Source organism: Salvia hispanica, chromosome 1 (genome assembly GCF_023119035.1).
Source record: "Salvia hispanica cultivar TCC Black 2014 chromosome 1, UniMelb_Shisp_WGS_1.0, whole genome shotgun sequence".
Taxonomy (NCBI): domain Eukaryota; kingdom Viridiplantae; phylum Streptophyta; class Magnoliopsida; order Lamiales; family Lamiaceae; genus Salvia; species Salvia hispanica.
The window spans coordinates 20,347,604-20,363,328 of record NC_062965.1 but is presented as its reverse complement, the minus strand read 5'-3'; the positions used below and the strand labels follow the sequence as shown (position 1 = coordinate 20,363,328).

Sequence of the window (15,725 nt, the reverse complement as noted above, 5' to 3'; positions counted from 1 at the left end):
AAATTAAATGTTTCCTCCGTCCTATTACAATCGAGTCATTTCATTTCTTAAAAATATCAGACAGCCTAGAATTTATAAATAATATAGTACTTGTTTTATTAACATTCAAAAAGTGAGTGGAGACAATTCCCCACACGGATAAACTCTCCTAGTTCGTACGTGAGAATATGTGAAAGTGACTCTGCATTCTGACTCCAACACTTGTGTATTAATTACAACAAAAACGTGTGACAAAAGGTGTACATCCATACAAAAATAGAGTACAAGACAATTTCCAAAAAAGTTCCTACCATGACAAAGAGAAAATCAAATTTTGTTGTACCATCACATGTGGCACAAAACAACTGGAGCCACCATACATAAACCTCTCCTTGTTAGTACGTGAGAATGTAGACGCAATTTCAAAAAAGGTGCGTTATTCGCAACAAAAAATGTGATACACAAATTGAGTAGAGACAATTTCCTATATAAGCCGCATCGACCAATGAGGATCTTCTATTATTTATTCCATCACACGTGGCACAACACAAGTGGAGCCACCTCACTTTTCCGGATAGAATAAACGGATCACATTTGCATGAATTAAACCTCGTTACCCAACTTCTATATATAACATGAGTAGTTAATCACAAAATCAACACACATACACATACACACTTATAATTAAATTACCTATCATCAATTCCCAATGGCTTCATCCATGACCATGACCACCTCCTTCTTTGGTGGAGCCGTCGCCACGAAGCCGGCCGCGGTCACCACCCGTCGCAGCCAGCTGTCCGTGAGGGCCTCCATGGACTTGGAGAAGGCGGTGGCAGAGGCCACCAACACGAGGCGCGGCTTCGTGTTGGCCGGGATGGCCGCAGCAGCAGCTTCGTCCGTCTCGAAAACCGCGATGGCGTATGGTTCATTATAAATATTGAATTGTTTATACTATTATTTTTATCCACTTAAAATCCATGTTAAAATCTCTTAAATTCTGTCTCACAGACTTAGGTCAAGATTCCATCTGATCTATATAAGTATAAATAACTCTACCCTTTTTTAAGGGTGAACATCTCATTTCTAATACTCCATTTTTTGATTTGTTGACAAGTAGTATACCCGGTGGGTGGACGCCGCAGGATCCAAAAGCACCGGAGTATTTTCAACTGGCGACATTCGCGGTGTCGGAAGCAAACAAACGGATTAATGAGGCCTTGACTCTGGAGTCTGTGTCTAGGGCCGAGACGCAGGTGGTGGCGGGTACGAATTACAGGCTGATTCTCTCCGCTAGGGATCAACGTCCCATATCCAACAACTACGAGGCCATTGTTTTCTCCCAGGCCGCGCCGACATCCCTTCAGCTGACTTCCTTCAACCCACTTCTTAAATAGATTTCCCTCATAAGGTGCCGGCAGAGTCCTAAAAAGCAACATAATGCTCAAGTTTATCGGTTGTTAAGTGTGTTAAAAGACTATCTCCATTCTCCAGTGTTTAGCAGTTATAAAGATCATTACTTGAAGATTTGACAATATAATATTCACAAAAATAATAAAAATAAACAAAAATTATACAAAATTGCTAGTTTGAGAAAATATAATCGTTTATAAATGAATAGTTGCAAGACAAATGAATTAGCTAGCTAGAAAATCCAATAAATGTGAAATCCACAAATGTGGGACGGGATTCCAACTCGAGCCTCGTGGTCGGACACTACAAAAAAAGGCAAATTAGTGACGGATTTAGTGACAACAGCGGAAATTACAAGAAGTAGTGACGGATAAGTGACTGAAAAGCGTCAGTCACTAATTGGTGACAGAATAGTTCGTTATTAATCCGATTTACCATGGCGGCCACCTTTTAATTCCGTCATTGTAACTTTAGTGACGGATTTGTCTGTCACTAATATTTTTTACTGGCAAGCTTTGTATTGACAAGTCTGTTGATAGAGTGCCTAATTTCACGGAAGTGTCGGATAATTCCGTCACTAAATTGCAAGTTTTTTTGTCACTAAATTGCAAATTTTTTTGTCACTAAATTGCAAACCAACTGTGCTAAACAATGACTTGGTAAGGTTGTTTCCTTTTCTATCTGTCTACCATTAAATCTTTAATTCACTTTTACTATTTTTTGGTAAGTGGACTGTACATCGCACTAAGTCGCCTCACTAACATTTTATTACTCACACTGCCCCATAAAAATAGGACATATTTTTGGTAAGTGTACTCTATATTCACTAATTTTTTCAACTATTTTTTTCTGCCAAATCAAACTGTATCTTAACATCGGAGCCAATAAAATTGAGACATTTATAGCAGACAGAGAGTATTATTTTTAACCATATAAACTGATCTTAAAATACACACTCTTTTATTTGGTGTTGGGTAGGTTACTCGGTGGCTGGAGGCCGGTCGCGGATCCAAGTGCACCGGAGATTTTTCTAGTCGCGGTATTCGCGGTGTCGGAACACAACAAACAGAAGAATGCGTCTTTGGTTGTAGAGTCTGTGTTAAGGGCTGAGACGCAGGTGGTCAAAGGTGTGAATCTCAGGCTCGTTATCGTCGCCAAGGATAGTAAATCCGGCCGCTCCAACAACTACCTCGCCATTGTTTACGGCCAGAACGTGCCTACATCGATACAGCTCACTTCCGTCGACCCACTTCTTCGCTCCTTGTTCGATCGTTTCTTCGCGGTATTCTTTAATCAGATGAATTGAAATAAATATATATGTGGATCCTATGTTGCTTAACTGTTCCCTAAAATTTATCTTCTACCATTCAACTCTTTTATGATTAACTTCGATGATCCCTTTGGGAATTTCAACGAACAGCTGGTGGGCTTGACAGAGTTAGTTTAATCGGAATTTTATCGAACAGCTGCTGTGCATCCGTGCGTACTATAATTGGGCCAAAATATAGGCTGTTATATTGGGCTTGGCGAGTATAGTCACAAGAAAAAAAAATGTATTCGAAATATGGCCTGCTAAATTTGGGCCAAAATGTGGGCTGTTACATTGGGCTTGACAAGTACAATGGGCCAAAATATAATGCCACAAGAAAAAAAATGTACAGGAAATATGGCCTGCTAAAATTGGGCAAAAATGTGGGCTGTTAAATTGGGCTTGACGAGTATAGTGGGACAAACTATAATGCCACAAAAAAATGTACACGAAATATGGCCTGCTAAAATTGAGCCAAAATGCGGGCTATTACATTGGGCTTGATGAGTATAGTGGGCCAAAATATAATGCCACAAGAAAAAAAATATACAGAAAATATGGCCCGCTAAAATTGGGCCAAAATGTGGGTTATTACATTGGGCTTGATGAGTATAGTGGACCAAAATATAATGCCACAAGAAAAAAAATGTACACGAAATATGGCCTGCTAAAATTGGACCAAAGTGTGGACTGTTACATTGGGCTTGACGAGTATAGTCTTGCAAAACTAGATCTATTTATATGAATCTTTTTTATTTTTATTAATAAGTTCATGTAAGTTATATTCTTAAATTAAATTTTCTCTCCGGCCCATTACAGTTACTTTTGGAAAAATTCAATACTACATTTAATCTCATTTACTTATTCTTTTTTACTGTATATTATTTTTTATTATTTATTTTATTTCTCTTCTATTTCGTTCTTTCTTTACTTATCTATTCATTTCCTATTTCATTCAATTTTACGCTAATTAATATACATATTTATTACTTAATCTTCATAAAAAAAAGAAAAGTGGACAAAAGGAAAAGATAATCAAATATAGTACAATAGACGATATATAAAAATAAAACTTCTTTTATATTAGATCACTTCCCCACAAAGATATACCTCTTCGAACACCCGATATTATTCACAACAAAAATCGTGTTACAAAAGGTCGATATCCTTACCAAAATTGAGTAGAGACAATTTTTTTAAAAAAATCAAATAAGCCCTCACCATAACAAATGAAAAAAATCCAATTTTGGTATACCATCACACGTGGCATAAAACAACTGGAGCCACCTCACTTTTCCATATAGTATAAACGGAAGGAGTGTATTATTTCAAACAATTCTCTATAGATTACATGTTCCCTCCGCCTCATTATAATTGAGTTGTTCCATTGCAGTTGGTATCATTATTAAAAATTCAATATATTTAATTTTGTTAACCTTGTTCTCTTTTTTATTTTATATTTTTTTAATCATCTCCTATTTTATTACTATCTCTTAGAGATGTGATCAAATGAAAACTCTAAATATCGTACAAATTTAAAATTATGATCTGGACCATTAAAAAATGTCAACATATCACAAAAAAGCATCAACAGGAAAATGTCAACAGAATTTCAACGGTAGTCAATAATTGATGGTGTGTTGATACTATGTTGACATTAAAATCTTGAAATTTTATATTGTGTTGATATTGTATTGAAACTGTGTTAAGGAATTTTGAATTTGTACAATATATAAGTTTATATTTTATCACTACCCATCGCTTACTTATATATTTCTTTCCCTCTTTCGTTCTATTTTCACTACAAAGTAACCCACTAGAAATTTATTCCTTGATTTTCGTATACTAAAAAGAAATATAGGCAAAGGAGAATACAATAAAAATATCAGACAATATATAAATTATACAAAAAATTTGAGTGGAGACAATTTCACCTCACAAATAAACGTGAGAATGTAGACACAATCCCAAAAAAAGTTGTATTAATTACAACAAAAAAACGTGTTCGGTGTATAAATTGAGTAGAGACAATTTCACAAAAAAAATAAAATCAAATAAGCCCCTCCATAACAATTAACAATTGAGAAATAATTATTTGATCCAAATTAGGTATTTCATGGCACGTGGCACAAAATAACTGGAGCCACCTCACTTCTACGGATTAGAATAAACGATCCACATATGCATGAAACCCCAGCCCCCAAATTCTATAAATAGCATGAACAGTTAATCATAAAATCAACACAAACACACACACATATATACACTTGTAAAATAAATACCTATCAATTCCCAATGGCATCATCCTTGACCTTGACCGCCTCCTTCTTCGGTGGCGCCGTCGCCGCGAAGCCGGCCTCCTCCACCACTCGTCGTGGCCCGCTGGCGGTGAGGGCCTCGATGGATTTGGAGAAGTCGGTGGCGGAGAGCAGCAACACGAGGCGGGGCCTCGTGATGGCGGCCGTGGGCGCAGCAGCAGTGTCATCCGTCGTGAATGTCGCAAAGGCCGCCGATGATACTAATAACACGTATGCCCCTATTTGTGTTACCATGCCCGAGAGTATTACCATTTATCGCGTTTCATTATAAAGATTGAAATATTAAATTGTTTATAGTACACCCTCCCTCCCTCCCCTCCACTATTAAACGTCTCATTTTTTTTTAATCCTTCCACCAACAAAAAGGTCTTATTTCACTTTTTATTATTTTTAATAAGTGGACTCCTCATTCTATTAAATTACTTTCACCATATTTTATTATAAAACTAACTTTTTTACTACTTTCTTCTACAAAGTCAAATAATATCTTAGAACCCAAGCCAATAAAAAATGAGATATTTATCGACAGGTAGAGGGAGTACTTATTATTTTTATCCATCTAAACTACTCCTAAAAATATACTCCCCATTTGACTCCGCACGAATTTTAAGAAACGTAACAGAAAATGGATCGAAAAATTAAGTGGCATGTGGGTCCTACTTTTTACATATTAGTTTTATAATAAAATGTGAGTGAGAATGATTTAGCGGAATGTGGGGCCCACTAACAAAAATGGTAAAAGTGAGGGTAACAATTTTTTAGGAATGGACAAAAATAGAAATAAGTGACAAATTTTCTAATCTTTTATTTGCTACTGGGTAGGACGATCGGCGGCTGGAGGCCGGTCGTAGCAGATACATCGGAGATTTTTCTAATCGCGGTATTCGCGGTGTCGGAATACAACAAACAGAATAATGCGTCCTTGGTTTTTGAGTCTGTCTTAAGGGCCGAAGTGCAGGTGGTGAATGGTGTGAATTGCAGGCTCGTGATCGTCGCCAAGGATAGTAAAACTGGCCGCTCCAACAACTACCTCGCCGTTGTTTACGGCAAGAGCGTGCCTACAACGATAGAGCTCACTTCTTTCGTGGCACTTCTTCGCTAGCTTTTCCGATAGACGGATTGTGTATCGGTTATTAAAGTGTGTAAAAAAACTATCTCCACTGTTTGTTTAGTACTTTTCCTTGCCTCTATAGAAAGCCTTTTATTGTAATTTGGAGATATATTTTTTCACAATATATCCAATAAACGATATTTCCTTCTTTTCTTTTTTCCTTGTTTGACGGTCATGTTAAAGTATTAACTTTATTTTTCAATGATTTAAAGACTAAAGAATTCTACTAGGATTTATAGAAATCTGTTCTAACTCTCTTAATACGAATAGGGAAATAACAGTCAAAGAAAATATATATTCATGAAATTAAACATAATCTAGACTAGATAATGAATCTTTCGGATGCAGCAAGATTCGGTCTTATCTTCCTACATGGTCACGTAATCTTTCCATCTTGCCGGTCTCATGATCTCATGGATTTCATTGCTCTCACTCGATACAAAGATTATGGCTCTAGATCATAGAGATCATGATAATTGTAATCTTTTTACTTTTTGAGAAGTAGATTAGATTTATATTTATATTTATATTCTTTGGTTTTTTTGTCGATTCTTTCCTGAATAATATTGAAAGAGTTGAACCGCAGATGGTTGTAATAAAGTAAGAAATGAAAAAGATAATTGAGTATTTTAAATATTTATTCCCTAATTTTCATACTCAAAAAAATATTAGCAGAATGAGAATACAATAAAAATACCCCCTCCGTTCCATAGTAATAGAGGCATTTCATTTTCTGCACTCGTTTTGAAAAATGATATTAAATAGTTAAAGTGGAGAGAGAGTAAAGTAAGAGAGAGAATAATATAGAGAAGAGTCTTATCTACAATATTCTCTCTCTTACTTTACTTTCACCATTTTAACTATTTATAATTATTTTTTCAAATGAGTATGCAAAATGAAATGCCTCTATTAGTATAGAATGGAGGGAGTAGCATAGACCATCAATAATTTATAAATATGAATTCTTTTGGATAAACATACAAAATTTGAGTGGAGACTATTTCCCACACATAAAACGTCTCCTAGTTAGTACGTGGCAATGTTGAAATCGAGTCTGCATGTTGGCCTGAACACTCATGTATTAATCACAACAGTATTTCACACAATTATTGTCTTTAATATCATTTATTTATTTATTTTTAATTTATATTTTCTTCAATCATCTATTACTTTATTATCTCTTTACTTATCTATTTTATTCCCTTTTTTCATTCAATTTTCACTGTAGTTAATCCACTAAACATTTATACATACTTTTTAGTCTTCTTACTCAAAAGAAATATTGGCCAAGGGAGAATACAATATATAAAAAATATCATACACATTCTATAATTCATAAATAAGACTTCTTTTATATAAACTCACAAAAAAAACATGTTAAAGGTGTGATCCAATCAAAATTTGAGAAGAGACAATTTCACTAAAAAATCATATAAACCCCACCATTGAGGATCACCAATTATTTAATCAAATTTAGGTATACCATCACACATGGCCCAAAACATGTGGAGCTAGCCACCTCACTTTTCCATATAGAATAAATGGACGGAGTATATTTTTTAACACGATTATCTTAAATTAAATGTTCACTCGTGTCTTATTACAGTTGATGAAATCACTGGCGGACCTGGGGGAGGGGGCAGAAGGGCTGTCGCCACCTCAGTGCGACTATTTTCTCCTTATCGGGACGTAAAATTACCATGTCCGCTTCCTCCGCTTGCCTCCGGCGTCGCCCCGAACAACAAAAAATATAGTCATATTCGCACTAAATCAAGCTAATACTCCCTCTATTTCTTCATGGTTGAGTCATTTTACCATTTCGGGAAGTTTCTTCATAGTTGAATCGTTTCCTTATATGGTAACTTTTTCCTCTCTCTTACTTTACCCTCTCTTACTTTATTCACTTTATACTTTATTCTCTCAAAAAAAATATTTGATATAGTTTACTCTACTCTCTTATTTTACATTTTCTTCGATCATCTCCGTCTTTATTATCTTTTTACTTATCTATTTTATTTCATTCCCTTGTTCATTCAATTAGCCCACTAAACATTTATTCCTAATTAATCTTCGTAGATAAAATATCGTAGACAATCTATAATTTATAAATGAGACTTGTTTTATATAAACGTACAAAAATTGAGTGGACACAATATCCCCACACATATAAACGTGAGAATGTAGACACAATTTCAAAAAAGGTGCATTAATAAAAAAAAAAAAAAAAACGTGTTACAAAAGGTGTACAAATTGATGAGTAGAGAGAATTTTAAGCCCCACCATAACAAATTAGGAAAATCAATTACTCCTTACCATTTCAAGCTTGTTTTAAAAAATCAGAATTTTTTCCGAAAATTTTTTAAAAGCGGTTCATTTATACATTTTTTATAAAAAAAGGGGAAAGAGGAATTAAAGGGGTGAGGGGCCCATTCCCAAAAAACAAAAAAGCTTTTTAAAAATTTGGGACTTAACCAAAAAAAAACCCCGGATTTAATTATTTTGAATAAGATTATTTGGGATTTTCCCAAACCAGTGGCACAAAACAACTGGCGCCACATCACTTTCCGGATTGAATAAAAAAGGATCAATTTCATAAACCCCCAAACCCTCCATTTTATATATGAACTTTTTAAAATCACAAAATAAACACACACAAACACACCCCTTCTAAATTAAATATACTATCAATTAATATTCCCGGGCATCATCCATGACCATGCCCGACCCTTCCGGTGGCGCTGTGCCTCCCAAGGGCCCACCACCCCCAAAGGGAAAGGCGGGCTGAGGGCCTCGGGGGCAGAGAAGGGGCAACACGACACGGGGCCTCACTTTGGGCCCGGGGTTGGGCCCGGGAGCAGCTGGGCCCCCCACTCCAAAAGCCCATTGGCCAATGTTTTCTCCGACAAGCCCCTACTTTTGCTTTACAATCCCTTTTTAAAATTTTATTCTTGGTTCAGAAAAAAAGGTTTTAAAAAATTTTAAAATAAATAGAACCACTTATTAAAAAAAAAGAAAATTTTTAAAGGGATATTCAAAACCCGTCCAAATGAATTTATAAGACATTTAAAAAGTGGTTCACTTTATTATAAAGATTAAAATATTGAACCTTTTTTATCTATGAACTAATTTTTTTGATTTTTTTGGGTTAGATGGGTAGTTTCCCCCCGACCTCAAGGCGCGGGACCCCTCGACCAAGGCACGGGACATTATTACACCCTCAAGATTTACGGTTTTGAATACAAAAACGGATGCTGGCATCAAACCCCCACAACCCCGGAGCCGGTTCGACATTTATGCCCGTGTTAAAGGTTGAAGTGTGAAACTTTTGGGGGTATTAAAACCCCCAAGGTTTTGGGCCACGGAAGGTTTAGGCATTCCACCCTACCCAAGAAGTACCCCGCAATACCCTCACCGAACGGGGCCGGGAACCCCACTTTCATCACTTGGAACCTTTTTAGCTAGTTTTTCCTGATAAATTTTGGGGGAGTCCAAAAAAAGCAATAGAGTATCAATTATTAAAGCGTGGGGAAAAAACTATTCCAAAAAAATTAAGCACTTTTTTTTAGCCTCTATAAAGCCTTTTTTTGTACTCCCTTTTTCCCTTAATAAATGTCCCAATTTGACTGGCTTGTTTCCTTTTTTAAAGAAAAAAATGGATAGAAAAAGTTAAGGGGGGTAGCCCCACTTTTTCATATTACTACCTCCGTTCACCAAAATTTTTCTATTTTTTTATTTCCGCTTTCCCCCCCAAAAATTTTACCATTTCATTTTTCCTTTTTGGGATTGGACTTCATATTCCACTAACTTTATTCCTATTCACATTTTATTATAAAACTAATATATAAAAGAGGACCCACAATTCACTAACTTATTCAACTCACTTTCCATTTCCCTTGAATGAGTCCCGTTTTTTCCCTTTTACCTATTCCTGGTGGAGTCCCGTTCATAATTAAAATAAATGGAAAAAAACCCCCCATTCCACCAACTCATTCCACTCACACATTATTTAAAACTAATATATACAAGTTTTAACCCTATTCCACTAACTTTTCTTCCAAATTTTCTTTTCTTAACATTTTTAAAACCCGCTTTAAAAAAAATGGGACTCCATTCCTAGGGGGGATAATTTTTTTAAAACTGTCGGGGCAAAAATGGGGAAAAATTTTGGAAATGAGGAGTAGTTTTATAATACCTAATATAGTAAAAAGTCATTTCCCCAATAAAAAGTGAAAATAAAATAAGATAAAGAATTTTTGGATAAAAAAATTTAAAAGACCCAACTATCTTGGGGGAACCCCAAAAAAAAAAAAACGACTCCCAAATACCTTGGGGGAAAGCAAAAATAATAACAATCTCAATTACTTTATACCCCTTTTCATTTTCTTGAATCATCTACTTACCTATCTATTTCATTCCATTTTTCACTCCAAATAACACACCCAAACATTTATTCTTTTTAAATTTTCCCTACTCAAAAGAAAACAAAAAGAAGTTTATAATTTATATTCCCCATGTTTCATAAATGGGAAACCCTTTCTTTTCAAAAAATTTAAAAAGAAAAAAATTTTATTAAGTGGGGTTTAAAAAAGGGAAAAAAAAAAAGGGGAAAAGAAAACGATAGAGAGATGAAAGAGATAATAAAGTGGGGAGAGCAAAGTAAGAGAAGAAATTTTTAACTTTTACTAGAAATAGAAAAAGACTAATTACCATGGGAAAGTACCAAAATGATAAAAATGACTCCACTACTATGGAACAGAGGGGGTAAACATAACCCAACACCCTTTACGCCCCGGACCCAAAATTGGGGTTTCCACTCAACAATTGGCCCCGGATTCTCGGATCGTGATTCAAGCAAGAAATTTTTTAACTTTAAAAGATTCTCCCCTCCACCAAAGACAATCTCTAAAGCCTTTCTCCGTGCCTATCAGCCTTTTTTGAACCGGGTTTCCACATTGAATCTTTTTATGAATATAAAAATTTTTTGCCGGGGGGCCTTGAAAGAAAAATCTTCTTGCACTTGATAATGAATACACCAAAAATCATAGAGATGAAAAATTAAGATGTCCTCTCGGTTTTACACGATGACCTTCACAAGTATTTGGGCTCACCCCCTTCCTAACTTCCCCATATCATGGACCCTTTTTGTAAAAGAAACTTCCCCGAACATTCATTCGACCTGCCGATCTTGGGAAATGGCCCCCCTCTTCTGCGCCCTTTCCGGAAAGGGAAAGAATGCCACCTTCTTAGTTTGCTCTCAACGATTTTAAAAGGCCCCTTTTATGCCACATAGTCATACCGCCTACATGCGCCCTTTGGGAAACAAATTTTTTTCATAATCCAAGGATGTTTTCCCCCATCCCGACATGTTGTTGGCCCTTACCAACTTACGACCCGGGGGGATCACTTGGGAAAATTAAAAAATTTATCCCCCTAGGAACGTATTTTTGGGTGGTTGTTCACCTTCCACAACGGGGTTTTCATACTACTATCTCATCATCCATCACCAGGAGAATTGTCACTTTGACCGGCATTTGCCCCCCCATGGTGCCCAAATGGTTTATCATTATCTCGAAATGCAAGTATTATCATCACTTTGATCGGCAACATCTAACACGATCAGAGCTCCCATGTTTTGTAAACCCCAAAAAGGCCTTGGGGGAAATATGTTATTCCATTTAGAAAAACCCGTGAATCAGGGGTTTCGCATTGTTTTGACATATGTTTTTTGATTAGAAAAACCCGTGGGAAACAGGGCTTTTCCATTTTTTTTTGACGGAAAAAAAGGCCAAAATTTAAATTAAAAAAAATTTAAAGAAAAAATTTTTGAGAGGTATTGTACAATTATGATTAAGTATTATAAGTATAGTTTGAATAAGATTGAAAAAGAATTAGACTTTATACGGTGTTCGTATAGAGAATTTGAAGAAGGGCAAATTGGTCTCTTCACAGACTAACCTATCCTCATGGCTTAGTTTGTAGTAACGTTATTTTTATTCACAATATTAGTTTTTATATAGGTATATTAGTATAAAAATGTATAGAAAGGTGTAGGGCCTAAGTAAATAAGTGATTAGTGGGACAAATGGCTAAATATTTGTCCACAAGGTACTAATTATTGGGATCACTTTTAAAGCATGAAAATGGGCATTCACTCCATCATTCTTTCTCCCTTAAAAAAAGCGACAGCCCCTTTCCCTCCTCATAACCACTTTCTCCACAAAATTCCATTGATGAAGCAATTGCATGATTGGATTATTTTGGAGGTGGATCTACCTTTCATACAATTTTAGGATGCCTGTTTATTTCCAATTAGTTTGAGATATTCAATTTTTCAGACCTCTGACTTAGGGCAATTGATTGATTTTATTCTTTGAACTAACGTTAATATAATATTTGGAGCGTACGATTCTGGATTTGAGCTTTGCTTGAATGGATTGGAGATTTATCTGTAAAGTACCATAGGGGATACTTCAAAGTTAGGGATGTAGGTTTATTGTTAGTTTGTTGAAATGGTTTGATGTGAACAAACATGTTTTCTTCATAGTTTGGAGTGGATTAAGTCCTCTAGTTTTCCAGTCTCGCAGTCGAATTCTTTAGCAAGTTTAGAACAGTAAAAACCTTGATTTACCAATTTTAAAAATAACTCAGATAGATTCTAAAGTTTGCTAGTTTTATGAAATTTTGGTTCATTTACTATGTATAAAATTATTGGATAATGTTTCTAGAAACTGTTCGATTTTGGTAGCCTGTGGTGAAAGGAGAATATCTCTTGAACCATTAGGAATTTTAGTGAATCTTGTTGCTTTGTAAACTAGACTTCCTGAAGTATTTGAAAATATTGGTTTACGCCTCTAGAGACTTTTGAATGAATCAGAACATTAATGATAGTCGATTGCAGGTCATATATTAGAAGTTAAGAGCATCCGCGGTGAAGGGATGGTGCTCGTCCGTCCGATGCCGATGAGCAGGTGCGTCAAATAAGCTGATGGGCTTTGTCGTCAGTGCCAGCGGCAGGCTGCTCTTAGCTAAGAGCACGTCGCGGTGCGGTTGGCGACACACGTGGCGGCTTTAATTGCATGGCAAACGCAAGCGTTGGCTTATTAAAAAAATATTTAAAAATGCGAAATTAATTGAAAAAATGATTTTAAATAAGAAAAAAATATTTCCCCACTTCCCAAAAAAATATATCCGTTTTCTTCCCACTTATAATTTATTTTCACAATTTTTTCACCCCAAAATTCACATTTTCATCTATAAATACCTACCGCTAACACAAAAAAATCACATTCTCATCTGATATCATCATCTACATTCTCTTATCTTTTTTCCTCATACTCTCTCATCTAAATTCCCACCACACTACACAATGTCGGCTCGGCGATCACCCCTTAAACCAATCGCAGTTGGAGCAGATTAGTTTAAACTCAGTGGATTATTAAGAAGCAATTTACGGCCCCTCCTCCAAACCCAAGGTTCACAAGCTCTAGGGTGGCTACCGTCCTTACCGATTTTGTCCTACTTAACCTCTTGGACCGGGTGGGCATCCGGGCAAGTTGGGAGGAAGCCCAGTGATACTGCTCCTACTACCTTGTTCCTACTCTCTTGTTAGGCACCCACACCCATTACCTCTGGGTGAGATGATGGCGGTAACTGCTGGCGATCTAAGAATCAGGAGTTATGCAGGCGGACCAGGGGAAGCGTTTTAGTGGCAGCATCTTCATCTTTACAATGAAACCTGGCCGGAGGGAACCATCTATCGCAATGATAGTATGGTGCGCAATTGCATCTTCAGATACGCGAGGCCATCCCGAGTAAGTTCCGTGGATTTACCTCCAGGAAAGCAGTCGGGAAGGCAACCTGGCGGCTCAGAGCATCATCCTTTGCCCAGCATTGGCGACCTACCAGCGCCCACGGAGTTTAAACCGCTCAAGTACCTCTATTGTTGGCGGGAGGGCGCTAACATCGAAATATAAGGCATAATAGCATCCCTCCTCAGGCTCTCTCTAGAAAAACGGTCGAGGTCGGGTAGCCTATCCAGACGCGCCTGCGATGATGTGGGTACCCAGCTTGCGGGAGTTAACTATGGGCCATGCAGCGGCTGGCCAGCGGTTCCCGCCGGCCGCAAGGAAAGAAGAAAGAAAGGCCACCCGCCGCCGACGCCGACTCCACCCGCCCCGCCCCGCCCCGTCCACTTGTGCATATAGCCGGCGACAACACGTTGTGGACCCTCTTGGGTCAACTCTATTTGAGCGATACGTCTAAGATGACTCGGATCAGCTTGCAGGCACAAATGATTAAAGTTGTCAAAAGCTGATGGGATTCTAGGGACTAGTCTTCGCGTGTGTAATTTATTTTCTAGGATTTTAATTATGTACTTTTTTATTTTCTAGGATTTTAATTATGTATTTTTATTTTTTAGTATTTTAATTATGTATTTTATTTTTAGGATTTTAATTATGTAATTTTATTTATTTTTTAATGTATTTTTATAATGTAGAAATATTTTTAATAATTGGAGTATTTCTGAATAATAGAAACTTGCTGGCTTGTCTTCAGAACATGGATGTGGGTATTTGTGCTCTTGGCAGGACAAAGTAAAGTGGGTCGGGTCCACCTCCATGCTTTTAGCTAAGAGCACGGATGGGGATGCTCTAAATGATGAATCATTGAATTGTTTGCATTTAGTTTAAAAATCGGGACAAGGAAGGTGGATTTATCTTGTGGGCCATCATTTCCCTTTCAAAACTTAGTATAGTGCATGATACTATAAAGTAGCTAAATCCAAATGTTTGCATAGGATGGAAAAAGAAAAAGATCGTGAAGAAGAGCGACAAGCAGAAAGGTTTGGAAATAAGCGGTCAGGAGTAGCATGCTTTCGGCACTTAAATGGCCTAATTACTCTTATGTTCTTTAATGTGATTATTATGTGACATATTGTCTTGGTAAATTATGAGTAATTATGTGATAAAAGACTTATGAAGTTTAATATGAGAATACTTGTTGACATTAGAATAGTTTGGTATGAAAAGAAAAATGCAAAGGGAAGAATACGATTGTGACAAATAGGTGAATGTGGAAATGAGCATTGAGGTGGGCCTGTTGTCGTTATATTGATGAGATATATACAAATATGATTACATGTGTGATGATGTGATCTATGTATCTGTGATTGAGGTGAATATGTGTGACTGTTGGATATAAGTATTAATACGAAAATAAGTATATTTGGCTTGTGTTTACGCCCGTGCTTGAGTGTATTATGTGGGTATAATTGGCATATCATGATAGCGTGGTAAAGTATCTGGGATCCACTTTCGTCTTACGGATAACTTGACGAGGATCGTTAACTCTGTCACGATTATGTCTACACTAAATGGGTGGTACGGCAATGGAGTCCTCTTGAGGACCAAATCATCTTATGATTGATTACGGTTGATTCTTATTCTGTTTACAGTCTGGTCGTGTACCGCTGATGTTGTCACTAAGCACTTAATGGGGCTGATTATGAGCATATTGGTGATCCCTATATATGATATTAATGTATGAATAATAATTGGTGATATGCATTTACTTTGTATTACATGTCTATTGGTTT

At 36.6% G+C, this 15,725-nt stretch overlaps 2 protein-coding genes across 2 annotated transcripts; both read left to right on the top strand.

The window, feature by feature from the left end:
* Window positions 1-627: 627 nt before the first annotated feature.
* Window positions 628-1,514, top strand: LOC125211512 (cysteine proteinase inhibitor 1-like). Its single transcript, XM_048111340.1, has 2 exons — window positions 628-900; window positions 1,100-1,514. Exons 1-2 carry the CDS (start codon window positions 689-691, stop codon window positions 1,374-1,376), a joined length of 489 nt encoding a protein of 162 aa, XP_047967297.1. The 5' UTR covers window positions 628-688; the 3' UTR covers window positions 1,377-1,514.
* Window positions 1,515-4,942: 3,428 nt separating this feature from the next.
* On the top strand, window positions 4,943-6,283 carry LOC125218912 (cysteine proteinase inhibitor 1-like). The gene is made up of 2 exons (XM_048120718.1): window positions 4,943-5,229; window positions 5,842-6,283. Exons 1-2 carry the CDS (start codon window positions 4,997-4,999, stop codon window positions 6,119-6,121), a joined length of 513 nt encoding a protein of 170 aa, XP_047976675.1. The 5' UTR covers window positions 4,943-4,996; the 3' UTR covers window positions 6,122-6,283.
* Window positions 6,284-15,725: the final 9,442 nt, after the last annotated feature.

What these genes read in the sequence shown, in the direction of transcription:
- LOC125211512 (XM_048111340.1), top strand. Translation starts at nt 689, where the DNA reads ATGGCTTCATCCATGACCATGACCACCTCCTTCTTTGGTGGAGCCGTC. An exon ending in GTCTCGAAAACCGCGATGGC is followed by an intron (nt 901 to 1,099) that starts GTATGGTTCATT and finishes GTTGACAAGTAG; the next exon opens with TATACCCGGTGGGTGGACGC.
- LOC125218912 (XM_048120718.1), top strand. Translation starts at nt 4,997, where the DNA reads ATGGCATCATCCTTGACCTTGACCGCCTCCTTCTTCGGTGGCGCCGTC. An exon ending in GCCGATGATACTAATAACAC is followed by an intron (nt 5,230 to 5,841) that starts GTATGCCCCTAT and finishes GCTACTGGGTAG; the next exon opens with GACGATCGGCGGCTGGAGGC.